We start from the raw sequence: 20,305 nt of genomic DNA on the forward strand, positions 1-20,305 counted from the left end.
AAAGGACGAATTAAATCAAATATAGTTTAAATTGAGCCTTTTTAAAATGTACGTTGTTGAACAATATATTTGCAATGCAGTTTAACATATGTTTGTAAATCTTTGGAACATAGAATAAAATAAAGTATTTTGAAACTCTGTTACTGGACAAATGTTCTCGAATAAGACATAATGAAGCCTGGTGAATAATGCATCATACTGTATTGTCTTGTATATATTAGACATTTGAAGGAATTGTATTGCACAGAAGTCCACCATGTTGCATATGAATTTCAATCGTATTGTCACCGCTGGAGGTTATAGTGTTCCAGAATTCCATATCTGAATTAACAGTGATGTGTTTTACATTGTTATTTGTTGCTTTGTAGGGTTTTTTTAATTCTTCTGTCCTGTAAAGCCAGATTATGTTCTACTGATGCATTTTATTATATTTCTTTGCTATATAACCTTACACTTGTGTAAACGGAGTCGGCTATCGCGCAAGAATGCATAAACCGGAACACTGATTTCCGCAAGTAGTGTTAATACGCATCATATTTGGCCTATATTGTTTCTGTAGTTTTAAGTCTTCAATTAAACAATTTGAATGTAGTGAATATTTTAGATTATATTTCAGAAAATATAATATTTGAAAAATATTGCATATATGAAATGAAAAAGATAGCGCTCTTGTGAAACTATGTTTTGTGTACTTTCTGAACTGACAACATTTCCGGCCTGATTGGAGCCACCTGTACCGGGCTTCCATCAATTGACCGGCTGTTACATCAATCGTATCACGTTGAAAAACGAAGTTTGATTTAATCGGAACATTAAATTTAAATAGTCGGTTGAAATGTAAATATAAGGAATAATTTTATTTTTTGTTACTGGTGTGTAAACTGCATTTGTTGAACAGAATTTAAACATGACGCGCTAACAGGCGTCATTTATAATATACCTGTCCAATAAATGCACTTTACACACCAGTAAACAACAAAAAATAAAAATCATTCCATAAATATATTTTTTGTAATATTGCGATGCTTTGTTGTTCCACTTTTACCAGGACACACAACATGATTATACCGCAGCCTCCCAAAACATCGCACACAGAGGAGACCGTCACTTTAATAAAACGTGGAACCAAACAAACCGAACCTTTGATTATAAAATGTCATGGTATTGATATACTCTACTCTACTGTATTATTGAGCTGCGCTGAAACATAATTGCATTATATATTTTGCATTGTATTGTGGACCCAGGATGTCCCATTTGCCAACGGAAGGTTTTCTTTGTTAAAGGGACAATTCAGTCTAAGAGAACATTAAAATTTGTACATATATCGGAAAAAACCCAGTTCTAATGGAAATTAGATCAGTCAGTTTTACTGTGATATGCCTGAAAAGCCCATGGTGGTGACATGTGTGTAGATGTTTAAACTCGCTCGCAGTCCGCCATTACACATTGTGGTCGAACTTCTTGTATGCCGAACCCTGTCCCTTGCTCGCAGAGTAATGCAACTGTTGTCTAGAACTTCTCAAATTGCTCTGACAGTAGTATGTTTACCTTATTAGGTAAATTGTCTTGTCTAAAAATCATTTTATCACCTTCACAGTAGTTATGTAGCTTTTTTGTTTAACGTGCGTGATTTAGGCTAGGGTATGGGTACAGCGTCCATATTGTATCTGCTGAATCGTATTGATCAACGATTTGATATTTCAACGATAATAATTAAAATACTTAACAATGTCGTGGAATTTGTCAATGTTTTACGCTATATGATTCATAAGAAATGTAGAACAATACATTTATGCTATAGTTTGCTTCTTGGTTATGCAAAAGAATTAGCCTGAGTGAATTGTCCCTTTAAAAACAAGACGGAGAATATTTATACTCAATGAAATTGCATAGATTATTTATTTCAATGTATGCTGAAATTATTTAGGTATTACTTTTATATCCGTTTTATTGGTAAGTTAAAACAGAAAATACTTAGATTTTATTATCTTTCATATGAGTGCCGCCACATTGATAAAACAATATGCGTTACATTAGGCGGAGCCGCATCAATTATGTAAAACTGATACGAATCTGCAAGACGTTATCTCATACTTACCACTCAAGCAGAAGAATCCCGAGAACAGTGCCCCGGTCCATGCTGTAACGGTTACAGATTCCTTAAGGTGATCTAACAGGGCCACGTGGATTATCCCTGTCGCCGACATCAGACTCGAACCAAAGAACATGGTGAGGAAGGCGGACCACAGCACCATGTGCCGTTCGGGGATACATTTCCCGCCATCACACCATCCTGACATGGTACGGGACCTGACGTGCTACCTGAAATGAAAGAGAAGTCAATAAATCGGATGCCAACCACATGTATAACTTTAAATCTGCCACGCATGGTTTTCCCTATAACTGGAACGAATATACGTACCCGGCCTACTATACCTTTCGGCAGGGTACGAATTTGTCCCTATGTGTCCTAGTCGAGCACTGCCTCAGAAAATCACTCAGGCACAGTTTTCTTTACTTTTTGTAGGTTTCAAATTATCTTATGCTTTTATACGCATTTGTATTCTATTTTTATCAAAAACAAACATAAAAATCTTTCTTAATATCTACCGTACCGATCACAATATTGCAGCTACACGTGTAATACTGGCTGGTCTAGGGGAATACCCATATGTCGCCTGAGACTGTATTGCATGGCTACCCATGCAACAAAGCCTCGTTACGTCACGGCATCAATACAAGGCCTGCTTTCTAGGTGCAATTTTAACATTTACTGATGTACCTGATCTTCAGTCTTCTGTAAACAGGTAACGCTTCTAGGCCACCTTAATTGACTGTCATCACTGATGTCGTACCGGGTTGCGCATTTCCGATATGATCTATATATATAACTGAACTTAAGAAATCATTGGCTCCTGTATTGCTTTGGATTAATATTATCAGTCTTCACTGAAGAATAGTGAGGTAAATGTTAATTATTCTCTTTTCTATAGAATCACTGATATATACTATGGAGTACATGTACATTCTGGTATCCCACAAGATATACCCAGTTCAGTCAGTAGCAGCCAGGCGTTAATTTTACTGGGTGATCTTTCCAGGCTTTATATTTGGAGAGTCAACCACATAACCACATACGCAGTTAAACTGTTCCACGGATTTACCACTCTTTGTGCGTTTGGTAAATAATGTTTATATTTCAATAGATGTATACATGTATATTCCTTTCGGAAAAAAAAATAGAAGTTTCTTAAAACGACAATAACAAAAGAAATCTATATATAATAACTTTTGCGACTCTACAATATTATCAATCTCGTTTTACATTTTCTTCCCATTTAAAAAATATAAGCCCTTTCGAAAGTGTAGAAGAAGAGGGAAAATAGTAAATACACATTCCTGTCGAGTGTCCCGACCAGGAATCGAACCCGGGTCTCCGGCGTGGAAATCTACGGCTCTACCGACTGAGACAAAGAAGCATGCTCCGTCAGCTGAGTGACAGAGACCGTATTTAACACTGTGTACAAGTCACACCGACCCGCTCCTTTTACAAAAGGTAGCGAGACTTTAACACAGGTTAGACTCAAAACAGTAATAAAAGATGTCAGCATAACAATGTGATCGCGTGGGGTGTGTTGTTCTTTGTCTTTGATGACGTGCTTCAGTGAGATAGCACTATAAAATGGCGAAAGTCCCGTTTGTTTTAAAAAGGTTCCGGATTTGAACCCTGTATTTTTTCCGCATCTGATTCAACACTAGCCTAACGAACATGTTCATAGTTAAAATTCATTACAAAATTATAGACAAGTCCTTGCCATAGGCATCAGACATTCAATCATTACTTACATAACTTACATGCAATACTATTCTTACTTACTGTGAACAAGACATCATGCTGAACTGAAAACCTCCAAACATCTCCTTGAATGATTGCAAATTTTATGACGTCATAAACACATGACGTCATTTCAAATGGTCACACTATTTTGGCTTTTGTCGGACCACTGATTGGCCGCTGATGACGTTTGCCTTTTGAATAACTAATATATACATAACCTGTACCTCCGACACATTTCCGGATATCCTAATGATAGCTCTGCCGTGATGCACAGATGCATTGAGTACTTTCCATCCTTAGTCAATATAATTATAACAAATTCTGCATGTTTGTGTATTCATGCAACGTTACATTATGTTGGTGCTTATACATGTAGCTCTGCGCATTTGTACCGTGGACATGTTACGCTGTTGTTTATAATTAAATCGTCATGCACAGCATGTACAAAGGAATATTTTCGTCACACACACGTACTGTATGTATATAATGTCCGTACCATTAACCTACTAATCACCTCTATACATCACAGGAAATATGGAATATCACTGATCTCTGATGTGGCTAACAATCAGGATTTCAAATATCTTCACGAACATATTAAAACTGATCGATTTTGGTGTTGATTATTGGTAATCGATACACATGTACGCTGGCTTGGTGTCAGCATACCGGTTCACTCTGATCTAATCTACACTTATTAATTAATATATAATGAAGCATTATTTGTAGACATGGCCTCGTTAAAAATAATCATATTAAGATCAAGCAACTCTTTTGGTGTAACACACTTAAAGTTCATGGCGAAGATATTGCGCATGCTTTATGCATTAATGTACATATGATAAACCTCGGGTAAGTGTGCATCATTCTACACATATAGAGCACAGTTCACAGTCATGCTTTAATGACCGTATCCATATCTATATCCATATTATACATTTATGCATATACCCGGAGTACACATGACGACCTGTATTATATGAAAAATATCCCACGACGATAGGAGAATAGTAAATAAGTTCTAATCCATATATACAAAGTAGTTATGTGGTAATCTGTACCCCATACAACCACAACACCTATACTGCTTTAAAAATAAAAGTAAAATAATTACTCTACCTGTTCTCTACCGCCCGTTTCGTTTCTCTTTCATTGTCGCGATTTATTTACCGAAGTCTTATACTATTTGTTACGACGTATAAATCTATTGCTAAATGTATAACCAGATCTCCTCGTCACCGCCATGATGGATAAAAATAACCCGGATATAGGCAATAGCCCGGCTACATAGTAACACACGAATGTTCCGCCAAAATATGAAGTCGCATCAAACCAGGGGTTAAAGATTATTTTATAAAGTTTAATGAAGGTACATGTGTAAAAATATTTCAGAAATTAGTTAAAACATATTTTATTTGCCTTCAAAGAGCAAGGGGATCAGACATAAGAAGTTTTACAACTTATTTAGCCCTTCACCTATGGATTATGCAGTTGTGTGTATACATTTACATTTTATTGTAAACAAGGAACACGATGGCATGAAATATAATCGCAGTATGTCAAGCGGATGCAATTAAAGGACACCGGTAAATGATACTTAGTTTTGTTTTTATCAACATTCTAGAGGACAAAATCGATTATGTAACAACTTATTTTAACCCAGTGGGCACACAACATCCGGAGGACGTTTTTATTAGGTCCGATCGCAACGTTGCATTTAGGTTGCAAAAAGGTTGCAAATGAAAGTTTGGGGAACGTTTTTTGACAACGTCCGCCGAATGTTTTCATATAATGTTTTCACAACGTTTGTATGTTACGTTGTTTATTTTCATAATTTATATTCTAGTATTTTGAAGTACAATAACAACAAAATATAGTGTTTATATAATATTTTAATGTCTTCTGCTCATCCTGCATGAAATACATATGTAGGTGTAACAACTTCCACCTAGACTGTTTGTGTAGGAGCCATTTCACGTACTTCCGTGTGGACTTATGTAAGCATTTTCATCTGTAAAAGAAAAACAGAATAAAACATTAAACATCTATATAATGATTTAGACGATATATTTTTCATGTGCCAGTACGTTATTATATAAATAAAAACACAAATAGTATACAGGCACATCAGGGAATTTGTATAAGTTACATGTATGTGACTACACACATAGATAAAATAACTTACCGCGATATAATATAATAAACACATTCTTATAAAAACAAGTTTGTATACGAATCAACAAATACCTACCTTGAAATATCTGTCGATATCTGGAAGTTATCCTGTTTGGATGCTGTCGAGGCTAAGAAATGCTATCCGTATGAGGCACGTGTGTACACAAAGTTTGAATGAACAAAGAACCGGAAGTGAAAATAACCGCGCAAACACCAAACAAATCTTTACGAGTTTCCACTCCTAGTTTCTGTAGTGTGCGGGGAAAATATGTAAAATGTCACATAAATAAAATCACAATTTATTGGTATAAAAAGACGCTTTATTCTCTTTGTTTTTGTTTTAAATAGTTAATACCGACCCCTAGCGGATAAACTTTAAAATGAAAGGGAGGTAACACAACTCTTTTATCATAACTCGGTAGTTTACATATTTGACGTAAGAATCGGTATGTAAACTTGGTATTTATAATTATACTATGTTTTGTTTTCATCTATTCAATTAATACCTATAGTATCTGTAATTCAAAAAATAAAACTATTTAAAAGTACAAAAAATGATTAATTATTTTTTTATTAGTTAATAATCATTGAAAAAAATATAAGGCCTACTTGTATGTATCACTATTTGAATAGATTCATTCGCTTCCTTTAAAAGTTGTTTCCAACAATAATCCTTTTTGAAATATATTAAATTATTGTCAAAGTTTTTTTCCTAACCATATAAAAACATTCTCAGGACGTCAAGTGCTAATGTCGTGAGGACGTTTGGAGAAAAACGTTCTCACAACATTGTCAGAATATCCCCGACGTCGCAACCTAAATAAATGCCAAAATGTTGTCCGGACGTTATGTGCCCACTGGGAAGTAAATATATACAGCACCTACGTGCAGAAAACATAGATAAAGCCGAAAAGCAACTGTTCTCTTTTCCGAGTAATGTATTTTTCAAAATAAGTGGTTATTATAATTGTATAAAATCGTATCAAAACGTCGAGGTATTAGTAAAATATATTCTTTTGTATATGAAGGATAAGGATTTTCTGCCCATGGAATCACAAATTGTTGTAAAACCCTCGGCAAGCTTCGGGTTATAGGATTTCACGGGATGCCAAGTTAACCCACTGTTTTTGTGATAGATGATTTCCTTTGCGGCTACTAAATATGTTTTCATTTCAACATAAATTCGGAAAGAGTACTTTTCGCGGATTTTTCGAAGATTCAAAAATTTAATGGATATACATGTATCATTACATAAAGGCGTAAGTGGTGTTGATATTAAATTGCGGAGAATATCATGGATCGCGAATTTCCCAGAAGTTTTTGTTTGTTTGTTTTGTTTGATTAATTAACGTCCTATTAACAGCTATGGTCATGTAAAGGACGGCCTGCCATGTATGCGGTGCGTTGCGTGTATGTTGTGCGAGGTGCGTGTTTTTGGAGACTGCGGTATGTATTCATGCTGTGTCTTCTTTATAGTGGAACTGTTGCCCTTTTTATAGTGCTATATCACTGAAGCGTGCAGCCGAAGACACCAAGCAACACACCCCACCCGGTTACATTATACTGACAACGGGCGAACCAGTCGTCCCACTCCCTGTATGCTGAGCGCTAAGCAGGAGCAGAAACTACCACTTTTATAGACTTTGGTGTGTAAATCGCACACGAAAGAAAGTTCTTTACAGTATTTACCATATCTTGTGAATTAGAATACTGTAAATAACCAATAATATCGATATAGCTATGAAATGATTACCTTAATTACGTCAAAATAAGTCACGGTACTGTCATCATTCAATAAATACACGAATAGGCATATTGGCTTATAATACATTATCGATCATTATACCGAAGAATTTACAATAATTTTGTGTAGTGATGTGTATATCGATTAAGTCAATTGGTCTTTGAGATTAACAAACGCTTTCTTTATTGTAAGAATAACATAATCTCTTTTGGACTATAAACGTTGACCCACTTTCCTAATATGTGGTATGTTCTTCATTGCAATTTATTTCGGTGTCTCTTATCGGAAGGAATTATGATTGAATGAATGAAAACAACGCACGCAATTACATATTTATGAATTCTTGATTACTAGTTCTCAAAACGAAAATTACCATTGTTAATGAGACATGAATGAAAACAACGAATCCAACTAAGCGGGAAAAGACGCCTTCTAAATGAGTACAAAGACACGCGAATAAGATAATCGGACAGCTCTTCATATTTCTCATAAACCTTGAAATTCTTTAAATACAACCTAATGCTTTTCAAAGTGTTCATGATACTGGTAATGCTAACTCTTTCCTTTCCGTGTTTATTCCATAACATTCCGCTTCGATGATAAACTTGACATGTCAACAATCACATTACTGATGTGAATGCGTGAGTAAATTGTTGTGTTATTATTTTCAGGGAAAAGTAAACTTTAAAGTTTTCCACTCGAGGATAACTCTATTTTTAACAATTGTAAAACTGAACTTGATGATAGAGAATAAGAACGCACATTGTGTATGTGTAGTATACAGTTTGTTATTACGATTACAAATGCCATGTAGAATATTTTACGATTAATCTTTTAAAGTGACGATTCAGTGAGTACTAATTCTGTTACATAACCATGAAGCAAAAATGATATAAATGTATTGTTCTACATTCCTTATGAAATATATAACATGAAATATTGACCAATTCCGCGACATTGTTAAGTATTTTGATTGATACCGTTGAAAGAACAGGTACATGTACGCTGTACTCATATACCCGAACCAAAGTCACGCACGTTAAACAAACGCAATACTGAGGAGTTGATGAAATTAGTTTTAGACAAGAACATGCATCTAATAAGGTAAACACACTACTGTAAGAGCGATTTGAGTAGTTCTCGACCAAAAAATTCTGTACTACACTGGCAAAGGCCAGGGTTCGACATACAAGATATCCGACCACTATGTGTGATGGCGGACAGTAAGCGAGTTTGAACATTTCACATACATTTCACTGGGCTTTTCTGGCATACATGTATCACAGTAAAACCAACTAATCTAATTTCTATTAGAACCGGGTTTTTTTTTTCCGAAATATGTGCAAATTTTAACATATTCTTAGACTGAATTGTCCCTTTAAGAAAACGTTAGAAATTAAAAACTAAATTAAATGCTAAAATGTAAATTTTCATGAAATTTTTACATTTCGCTTATTCTTTAATATTTGTGCGAATATGCTTCCAGTCATACATATTTGAACACTTATATCAATGCTGCATATACATATACATATACATGTGTATATCCTTACCTAGACGCATTAATCATTACATAAGCGTTACATAAGGAATAAATTAACCTCCACAACCGAATCAATATATCGCTCTGTCTGAATACAACATTAGGATTTTATGGCCAATTATAGGATGTATTATTGATTGAACATTACATTTCATATACTTACATACTGCGTAATCGTATCACACCGGACAATTTGACGTCGTCATTTGTAACGTCGTTTCTGATTGGCTTTTTTTCAAGCGCATATCAGAAGAAAATTTCTAATCTCTCCCAGGGTGCATTGCGGTCCCCACAATATCAGAATGTGGAACCGCAATGAATCCTGGGAAAGATTGGAAAATTTCTTGAAAATAGGCCAATCAGATACGACGTTACAAATGTTCCGTTGTGATACGATTACGCTGAAACAATGACGCAATTATTTTATATGAAAAAAGGGAGTACTTAAATAACTTTCGAATATCACGGGTTAGGGTCAATTATAATGATGAACTTGAACATTTTTAGGTGGGTATCTGACAGATACTGATATTTTTAATACATTTTGAATCATGAATGCATACACTGCTACAATGTATCCACATAGATAGTTCAATCAATTAATCAACCAATCAATCAAACAGATATTTTATTTAAGTTGCAGCATTTCATGCAACTTATAATTATGTAAATAATATATTACAATTACAAAAATGGATGTAAAGAGGTGTTTGTTCGATATTTAACGACAATTGGGACTAATTCTCGTACCACGGATACTAATTGAGCGGGACTAATAAAATCTGTTACCTGTAACGCCTCGGTTGGGGATTATGTGAGATCACCCGATCTCGATCACTTAAAAATGTAAAAGATTTTTTTCTCGCGTCCCTAAGATATAACGAAACACATCTATATACGCCTATTAAAACCATTTCATCTGCGCTTCGATTTCAGTTGTTCCGCGCGTAAAATTATAGTTCGGATTATATCAAAGAAAAAACTGACAATCAATCGGTACATAGTGTCTTCATTATTAAAAACAACAACCAAAACAATGCATTGGTAAATGACTAGAATGCACATATTTTCTATTAAATTGATTAAATGACGCGTGTGACGTAACCGATTCGAGAGAATGACGTCACATGAGCGGATCCGCCAAAAATCACGCAAAGGTACCAGACAGATCGGACGAGATAGAAAAATCTAGCACCGGGTATCATGTGAGATTTCCCTGTCCGAGGTGCGAGAATAGTATCTCTCAAAGTGGTGATGGAACGTTAACTCTTTGTAATATTCCCGCTAAAATGACGTTATCCCGCGATAACGATAACTTCATTGGACGTCATTCCATCACCAATAGAAGCAATAGCCCCACACAAACGTTATTGGGTATCACTTGGTACGTGAATGAGTCCCATTTGATCGAAAATAAAATGAATAGATACTTTTTGTATACCTGGCGTAACTGCCCTTAATGTTCCGCCATATTTGAAAATATGGACTTTGAAAGCGAATTGTTTAATTAATTTGTGTATCAATGCTGAAGAAACTTAACGGTGTTTTGAATGCAAACATTCGAGTTTTGAGCTTCGATAGATACGAATCGTAACATACCCGGTATACTAATTTTCGTCCGGAAACGGACAAACAATATACGGAATTAAAATTGCATGAACATATTTTCATTTTATTTTTTGTTAAAATGTTTACTTATGATATGAAAGATGCTATTACGGAAAATAATCCATTTTAATACAGTATCACACAGAGCAAAATATTTGTCTCACAAAAAACTGATATAGATAATCTATTTCTTACTGAATAAGACTCTTTTTTGAAAGTTTGAGGTCAGGCCTACATGTAGCTTGCAAACTGGTTTGTTATATTTTATATAATAGATGATAAATGAAATCATTAAGATATGTAATTATTGTGTTATCTTGTAGGCTCCAATAATATGATAAATATAGAAAATTAACAAGGGTAAATGAATAAACATAAAACATTGAAAAAGTGCTAGCTAGAGATTCGCCTATCTTAAACGTTTTCAGGCCAAATTTTCAGGGGTATTAGAGAGCAAATCGGTCATATTTTGAAAAATAATGCGGTGAGGTATAGTTTTTTTATTGGCTTTTCTTATTGCAAATAGGTCAATCTTCATGGAAATTCTAAAAAATCGATTATTCATGAGATCATTTTTTCAGAATAAAAGAAAACATGACTATTTTGATGCAATTTTTCACTAAAATTGGGTCCGGAATTACTTTTAAAATAACGATATTTCGTTTTAATGTGGAAAACCCAGCTTATTTGATATAGTTATAAATTGTATATCATATACTGAATGTATGAAGGTGTTTTTACGAGCATATTCTGTATATGTTAAGTGATGTTACAAGGAGGAAATATTATTTATTTAAAAATCCTTAAAATCCGGAATATTAAGTCGTTAATACATATCTTTAAGCAACCATGGAAGAAAAAATTAACACGGTGACATATTATTTTTATGTGATTTTTGTGATCAGGGTATACCTAAAATCAAAATATCAAAAAATTAGCGAAATCCCTGAGAAGGAGAAACTAGAAGGGACGGTCTACCTTAATATAAATACAATTCCTATTATATAGATACATGCAAAACATACACAACGACTTGAAGAATTGTATGAAAACCTTTATACGTTTAAAAGTTCCTTTACATTTTCCCGCATCATTTTAAAACGCAGATTAATTTGCAAGTGAAAAAAATGTCGTATGAGAAGAAATCTATAAGAATAAATTTACATTGGTATTATTTTCTTATCGGGATTTCAAGGGGATGAATTTTCATATTTATCCAAATTACGCAAAATCTCGTAGTTATGGTGTCCTTGAAAAGTTGCAAAATCACCCGGAATTCTATGTTAAAAACTAGTATGTTCGCGATAATATCGTTACGGAAGGAGATCAGAAGGCAATTGCCCATTCGTTTTAGTACTTTAAAATTGAAATAAAAATCAATTATGTTCCCATGTCCTGTACAATACCAAGCGGGTAACTGCGTTTATTTGTTTTTAACTATTGGGAAGAACAACACCCTTGTAATATCACATTGAAACAACAAATATGTGTATCATCACTATGATTGGTTGCCGGCTTTAAACACTTGAGTGCTCTGATTTTATTATTGCTAGCGCTATGACATACAATTCAGACTGTATAAAATGATACTAAACCACTTCTTATTATTTTATTTGGAATAAACTCTGAAGTTTGTGTTATATCTCCATAAAACGAGTGTTAAAGTGAATCGTTAAACAATCCTCTGAGTATTGTTTTCGTACTCATATCTAGAGTTTGTGAAGGTAAATATGTTAACTTCCCCCATATAATAGTTCCTTTCAAGACTAGCGTAGCGGAAATCTGCATAATGCGTAGAAGTAATGAAGTATTAATAAACCAGACAGTCGTTTGGATAACAACAATAGCCCGACCTTATAGACAAACTCTAGGATCAACATCTGTTAAATAGAAAACACACGTTTGTCACAGATAATTTATATTTCAAAATGATTTAAAGGTCATTATATATTGCAAAAATATATTGGATGCCGGCATTTTGTCACGACATCGGGATCCCCGAATCCAAATGTTCTGTCATGTTAACTGATGTCAAATGACATGACGTCACAATGAATTTTCCAATCAATGTAAAACGCTTTCAGGTTATATTACACTAACTTACGGTTTATATCAGTTATTGAGGTTGATAAATCACCGTATCCACCTGAAAATAGGTCGATGACTGTTTTATTATATGAAATTTACAGTATATTACTAGTAACCGTCTTCAAAGGGACTATAGTACGATTAAACTGTATTTTATCAAATTATATGGTAAATATCCAAATATTTCTTGCTAATATTTTAGACTGGTAGAACCGGAACATTTTATCGCTGCATCAATTGCCCGTCTGACATATTGGAATATTTTCATTAAATTGAAGTTTGCAGTTTGATCACCGTCGATCGCAATTAACTTGCAGTCTTCCGTCATATATGTTGCCAACTATAATGACGTCACAATAGCTTATCAAAACGTCATTGAATTAGGAAACTCCGGTTACGCAATATTTGGGTACGACTCGACGTCAAAAATGATTATGACGTCACATTTAAGGTAAATTTCGCCCAATGAAATATAAAGTTTACGAAATTGAAATTTATCCTGTTCATAGATATAATCTTCAGATCATTTTCAATACATATAGCGAACAAAATGGGTGTTCAGTTGCCTAGCTTGACCAGGAAAATACTCCTCTAAAAATAGAGCGAAGTCAAGCTTTACATAGAACATGACGTATTTTTTTCCACAATGAGGCCGCATCAACAAACGGAAGCGTGCAACAAAATGTCAGACAGAAGTGACAGTCTTGCCATGGCATATTTAGTAAACAACAACAACAAATCGAAGTATGATGAATTGTATAGACATACTAATATAATTCTTTAACACTTCAAGTTACTGACATACGACTCGCTAGCTTAGTACACCAAATATGTATGTAGGTTTGTCTGCCGACGCTTGTATGTGCGCGCTGGCATATGTGTTGAAATTTAACTCAATCACACGTGCAAACACGACTCAAACATAATCCGGGGCGACGTTTCCCGCTTGAGATGTTATGGCTTCTGTTTCTTCATATTTGTTACATGCCATCTCTGAGTTTTACTATTTACTAGAGATATCCCTAGGATGCTACCGTTTCCATTCTAATTTCACTACTCTTTGATGCCGCATTGGTGATGTATACAAGGTGTTTTTTTCTCATACGCTTTCATATAGCCAATTTGTTTACTTTTAGTGCGTAACAATGCGCATGCGCGAAACTTCAACAACACAACCGTCGCAGCTTCATTTGTATACAATCCTGTCAGCCTGACGATCGTAATAAATCAAGGATTTTCTTCAATTTTGTATTCAAGACACATTTTTCAATCTCACACGCATTAAGAAATTAATTTTGTTTTTAACTTTTTTTCACCTTCTCTTCCGTTTATCGGATTTTACAAAATACATATTTATTTGGTTGGGCGAAACCTACCTTTAAAGGGAGTGACCCTTGATCTTTTTTGACACAGGTTACTGGACTCTCGAGAGGTATCTGGCCTGAGTTCAGTAATTATAACCTCGCTTGCTTTTCGTCGCCGATATCAGGATTGATATCGCAGTTAATGACTAATCATAAGAAGTGTATTGGTGAATCAAAATACATGTACAGCAAAAACACCAGTCATATAATAAAAGCAAAAATATTACACGAGGCATTGGATTTCAAGCGGATTATGTGCTAAAAGTGAAGACCTTGTTTGAACTAGTGATATTTTAAAATCATAATTTGCCAAAATTTACAAACAATACAACAATATATGAGTAGACACTACAATATTTTAGGTAAGTTCTAATGCATAAACATAGACAATTTTTATCGGTTAGTTATGTTCAAGTACACGTAAGAGGTGAAACATAGGCATACAAATATCACTAGTTCAATAAGGGCCTTTAAATTTAAATAATTAAATGAATTTTATATTTCAGTAATAAACAGCAGTAACGCTTGAAGCTGGAATAATATGCTATTGACGATCAAACGTTCAATACAATCATTAAGTCTGATCGAATTAATGACACTCGATACAGTAAGGAATAAGTTAATTCAATATACATACCTGTATCTTAATTAATGGTTCAGTGAAATCCGGATACTGTCGTTAACAATTACGTGTTTGACCAGTGATCAGCTGATTGTAGGGTGCAACGTGGCACTATATTATATACCTACACGACCTTGTACTCGTCTCTCACAGAACGTGAACAGTAGCTGATGGTATAAACTCCCCTCCTTAATATATTCCTATACACAACAGCATTGGCTTTGAGAAAAAACACATGTTCTGTTGGGGTTAAAGGTCGCCACCGTGTGTGATTGGTGTTTGAATGACCTATTTTAGACAATAAATATATTACAATGACTAGTCAGATCTTTGTTTTTGGCTTTAGCCCTCTATAGAACCAACCATAAACTTGATTGATAAGTAAATGTACATAATGTAAAGATTAGAAGTAAGAACGTCAATACTATATATCAAACAATTTGAACCTTTGTATATTAAAATATTGTTGATGTAAGCATTTTGCAGATTCGTATGGTTGGTATAATTCTAGTCCGAGGGATTTAAATCTGACCAGTTGGTTATATGTTTACAGAAACGTACGTTTCGATCAATAACAGGTCCCTGATTACACGAAATAATTTAAGTCGGTCAAGTCTCAGTAATATCATGAATACAACATCAACTTTGACTGAAGTCGGACCTTTTGTTTCGTTAAATCGGAGTCAGACTACTCACACGTGTATACCAACCTTCTATCGTTCCAGAAAGAGATTTTTTCCACTAATTTAGCCTCAACCAAACACATACTGTCTAACGTTCACACACTTATGATATATTTATTTTGGTTTATCTAGATACACTTTGCGCATGAAAGCTATACCAAATGCATTGTTTTCCAAACTGGGATTATATTCAAACAACAAAACATGTCATTATAAAATAGCACACCAGGCTTTTTTTATTGTCAATTCCTGGTAGTAGATATACTACCTCTGCGATTCGACATCAACATTTATTGCGGTTTTTTCGTCAATCCGTACGTATATATATATCTTCTGGTAAAGATATGCATTAGCGACTGCCGTCATATCATAGTAAGGTGTAAATCCTGGATATATATGTACTGTTTTCTCATAAATCCGTGGATATCATGTACTGTTTTCTCATACATCCGTGGATATCATGTACTGTTTTCTCATAAATCCGTGGATATCATGTACTGTTTTCTCATACATCCGTGGATATCATGTACTGTTTTCTCATAATAATCCGTGGATATCATGTACTGTACTGTTTTTCTCATAAATCCGTGGATATCATGTACTGTTTTCTCATACATCCGTGGATATCATGTACTGTTTTCTCATAATCCGTGGATATCATGTACTGTTTTCTAATAAATCCGTGGATCATGTACTGTTTTCTATACATCGTTTCATATACTTTTCTCGTGTGGATATCATGTACTGTTTTCTCATAATCCGTGGATATCATGTACTGTTTTCTAATAAATCCGTGGATATCATGTACTGTTTTCTAATACATCCGTGGATATCATGTACTGTTTTCTAATAAATCCGTGGATATCATGTACTGTTTTCTCATAATCCGTGGATATCATGTACTGTTTTCTAATACATCCGTGGATATCATGTACTGTTTTCTAATAAATCCGTGGATATCATGTACTGTTTTCTAATAAATCCGTGGATATCATGTACTGTTTTCTAATAAATCCGTGGATATCATGTACTGTTTTCTAATACATCCGTGGATATCATGTACTGTTTTCTCATAATCCGTGGTATAATCATACATCTGGATCATGTATGTTTTCTCATACATCCGTGGATATCATGTACTGTTTTCTAATAATCCGTGGATATCATGTACTGTTTTCTCATAATCCGTGGATATCATGTACTGTTTTCTCATACATCCGTGGATATCATGTACTGTTTTCTTACATCCGTGGATATCATGTACTGTTTTCTAATAATCCGTGGATATCATGTACTGTTTTCTATAATCCGTGGATATCATGTACTGTTTTCTAATAAATCCGTGGATATCATGTACTGTTTTCTCATACATCCGTGGATATCATGTACTGTTTTCTAATAAATCCGTGGATATCATGTACTGTTTTCATAAATCCTGGATATCGTACTGTTTTCTCATAATCCGTGGATATCATGTACTGTTTTTCTCATACATCCGTGGATATCATGTACTGTTTTCTAATACATCCGTGGATATCATGTACTGTTTTTCTAATAAATCCGTGGATATCATGTACTGTTTTCTCATAACATCCGTGGATATCATGTACTGTTTTCTAATAAATCCGTGGATATCATGTACTGTTTTCTCATACATCGTGGATATCATGTACTGTTTTCTAATAATCCGTGGATATCATGTACTGTTTTCTCATAATCCGTGGATATCATGTCTGTTTTCTCATACATCCGTGGATATCATGTACTGTTTTCTCATACATCCGTGGATATCATGTACTGTACTGTTTTCTAATACATCCGTGGATATCATGTACTGTTTTCTAATATAATCCGTGGATATCATGTACTGTTTTTCTCATACATCCGTGGATATCATGTACTGTTTTCTCATACATCCGTGAAATCATATCATGTACTGTTTTCTCATACATCCGTGGTATTTGTGGATATGTCATGTACTGTTTTTCTAATACATCCGTGGATATCATGTACTGTTTTCTCATACATCCGTGGATATCATGTACTGTTTTCTAATACATCCGTGGATATCATGTACTGTTTTCTCATACATCCGTGGATATCATGTACTGTTTTCTAATAAATCCGTGGATATCATGTACTGTTTTCTCATACATCCGTGGATATCATGTACTGTTTTCTCATACATCCGTGGATATCATGTACTGTTTTCTCATAAATCCGTGGATATCATGTACTGTTTTCTCATACATCCGTGGATATCATGTACTGTTTTCTATACATCCGTGGATATCATGTACTGTTTTTCTCATAAATCCGTGGATATCATGTACTGTTTTCTCATACATCCGTGGATATCATGTACTGTTTTCTCATACATCCGTGGATATCATGTACTGTTTTCTCATACATCCGTGGATATCATGTACTGTTTTCTCATACATCCGTGGATATCATGTACTGTTTTCTCATACATCCGTGGATATCATGTACTGTTTTCTCATACATCCGTGGATATCATGTACTGTTTTCTCATACATCCGTGGATATCATGTACTGTTTTCTCATACATCCGTGGATATCATGTACTGTTTTCTAATACATCCGTGGATATCCATCATGTACTGTTTTCTCATACATCCGTGGATATCATGTACTGTTTTCTCATACATCCGTGGATATCATGTACTGTTTTCTCATAAATCCGTGGATATCATGTACTGTTTTCTCATACATCCGTGGATGTCATGTACTGTTTTCTCATACATCCGTGGATATCATGTACTGTTTTCTCATACATCCTGTTTTCTAATAAATCCGTGGATATCATGTACTGTTTTCTAATACATCCGTGGATATCATGTACTGTTTTCTAATACATCCGTGGATATCATGTACTGTTTTCTCATACATCCGTGGATATCATGTACTGTTTTCTCATACATCCGTGGATATCATGTACTGTTTTCTAATACATCCGTGGATATCATGTACTGTTTTCTAATACATCCGTGGATATCATGTACTGTTTTCTCATACATCCGTGGATATCATGTACTGTTTTCTAATACATCCGTGGATATCATGTACTGTTTTCTAATAAATCCGTGGATATCATGTACTGTTTTCTAATACATCCGTGGATGTCATGTACTGTTTTCTCATACATCCGTGGATATCATGTACTGTTTTCTCATACATCCGTTGATATCATATACTGTTTTCTAATAAATCCGTGGATATCATGTACTGTTTTCTAATAAATCCGTGGATATCATGTACTGTTTTCTAATAAATCCGTGGATATCATGTACTGTTTTCTAATAAATCCGTGGATATCATGTACTGTTTTCTCATACATCCGTTGATATCATATACTGTTTTCTAATAAATCCGGGGATATCATGTACTGTTTTCTAATAAATCCGTGGATATCATGTACTGTTTTCTAATAAATCCGTGGTTATCATGTACTGTTTTCTAATAAATCCGTGGATATCATGTACTGTTTTCTAAGTGTCGTGTAGTATTATTATTGTTATCTTTTATCCATTGTTATCGTAAGTTCGGAATGCAAAGCATCCCATCACTAGGGAAGCCTCCTGATAATTTGTGTTAAGCGCTTCTCCACGTATGTCATTGGGTCGGGGTGCGCTAGTAGAGTTCATAATGGTACATAGTACATATACCGTACATTCAGCATATTGAATACAGACAAACAGATAGGACTTACCCGAGATCCTAAATCCCTTCGCACAATGATGATATACAACGTATGCAAAATTTCAAATTTGCACACTTTTCCAAATATTGATGAAACATCAATTAAAAAGGATTTTGTTCATCTTTTTTTTTCGCTAGTCACACAACCTTAACATAGATATCAAATACCGGTTACATTAGAATTCTCTATAGTGGACTCTAAATAATTTTCCTTGCAATAAATGTTATTCACGTAACAAAACGGTGACGCGTCTCTGGCCGCCCCACGTTCAAAACATTAATTCCACCAAATGATAGCACTCTAGTTCCCTTCTCTGTTTCAATCAACACACCGCCTACGTTTCTTAGGTCATTGCACCCGCACTAGCGTTATGTATTAAACTAGCTCTAACACACACATGGGTCAATGAAGTAATATCAACAGTTATTTTCCATATAACACTGGATCCTTATAGACACATGTCTGTATGATACGACTTACTTAAAGTGGTAAATATAGGGCAAAGAAGTGTCCAGACAAAGGGGCAGAACGTCTCGAAAGTTCGACAATCATTAACGTAACCATACAAAAGCAAACCATCATACTAACCAAAGCATGTCTGCCTTCAGTCCTAATTAGCGGGTGGATCAATCGATATAATATATACTGAAGACTAACATACTATTTACTGAAACATCGATTTACATTATTGCAAACAATGATCTAATCACCAGAAAACTTACCTTTCAACCAGTGCATTTGACGTTTGCTGACATGCTCTGCTGAACATGTTGGTGAGTGTGGTGAGGTTTGTAATGCACAATGACTTGTGTATTGTGACTTCTTTCACATATACGTCAAGGTCTGCTATACCACAGCCTATTTATAGGTCAGATTGTAAAACGTAATCAAACACGTCACTGAATGAAACAAA

At 34.6% G+C, this 20,305-nt stretch overlaps 1 protein-coding gene across 5 annotated transcripts in view; it reads right to left on the reverse strand.

Moving 5' to 3' along the window:
* LOC138307860 (monocarboxylate transporter 12-like) overlaps positions 1 to 20,233 on the reverse strand; it is a 31,253-nt gene extending 11,020 nt beyond the window's left edge. The window contains exons 1-3 of one of the 5 annotated variants that reach the window (XM_069248774.1): positions 15,001 to 15,088; positions 14,372 to 14,509; positions 2,102 to 2,321 (exon numbers count right to left, since the gene is read on the reverse strand). In XM_069248774.1, the coding sequence (XP_069104875.1) occupies positions 2,102 to 2,303 (202 nt within the window). In that variant the 5' untranslated portion in view covers positions 2,304 to 2,321; positions 14,372 to 14,509; positions 15,001 to 15,088. Of the gene's footprint in view, positions 1 to 2,101; positions 2,326 to 3,880; positions 4,919 to 4,960; positions 5,687 to 14,371; positions 14,510 to 15,000; positions 15,089 to 20,114 lie in introns of those variants that run through there. The other 4 variants (XM_069248772.1, XM_069248773.1, XM_069248770.1 and 1 more) reach the window with 4 other exon arrangements.
* Positions 20,234 to 20,305: the final 72 nt, after the last annotated feature.

Source organism: Argopecten irradians, chromosome 14 (assembly GCF_041381155.1).
Source record: "Argopecten irradians isolate NY chromosome 14, Ai_NY, whole genome shotgun sequence".
NCBI lineage: Eukaryota > Metazoa > Mollusca > Bivalvia > Pectinida > Pectinidae > Argopecten > Argopecten irradians.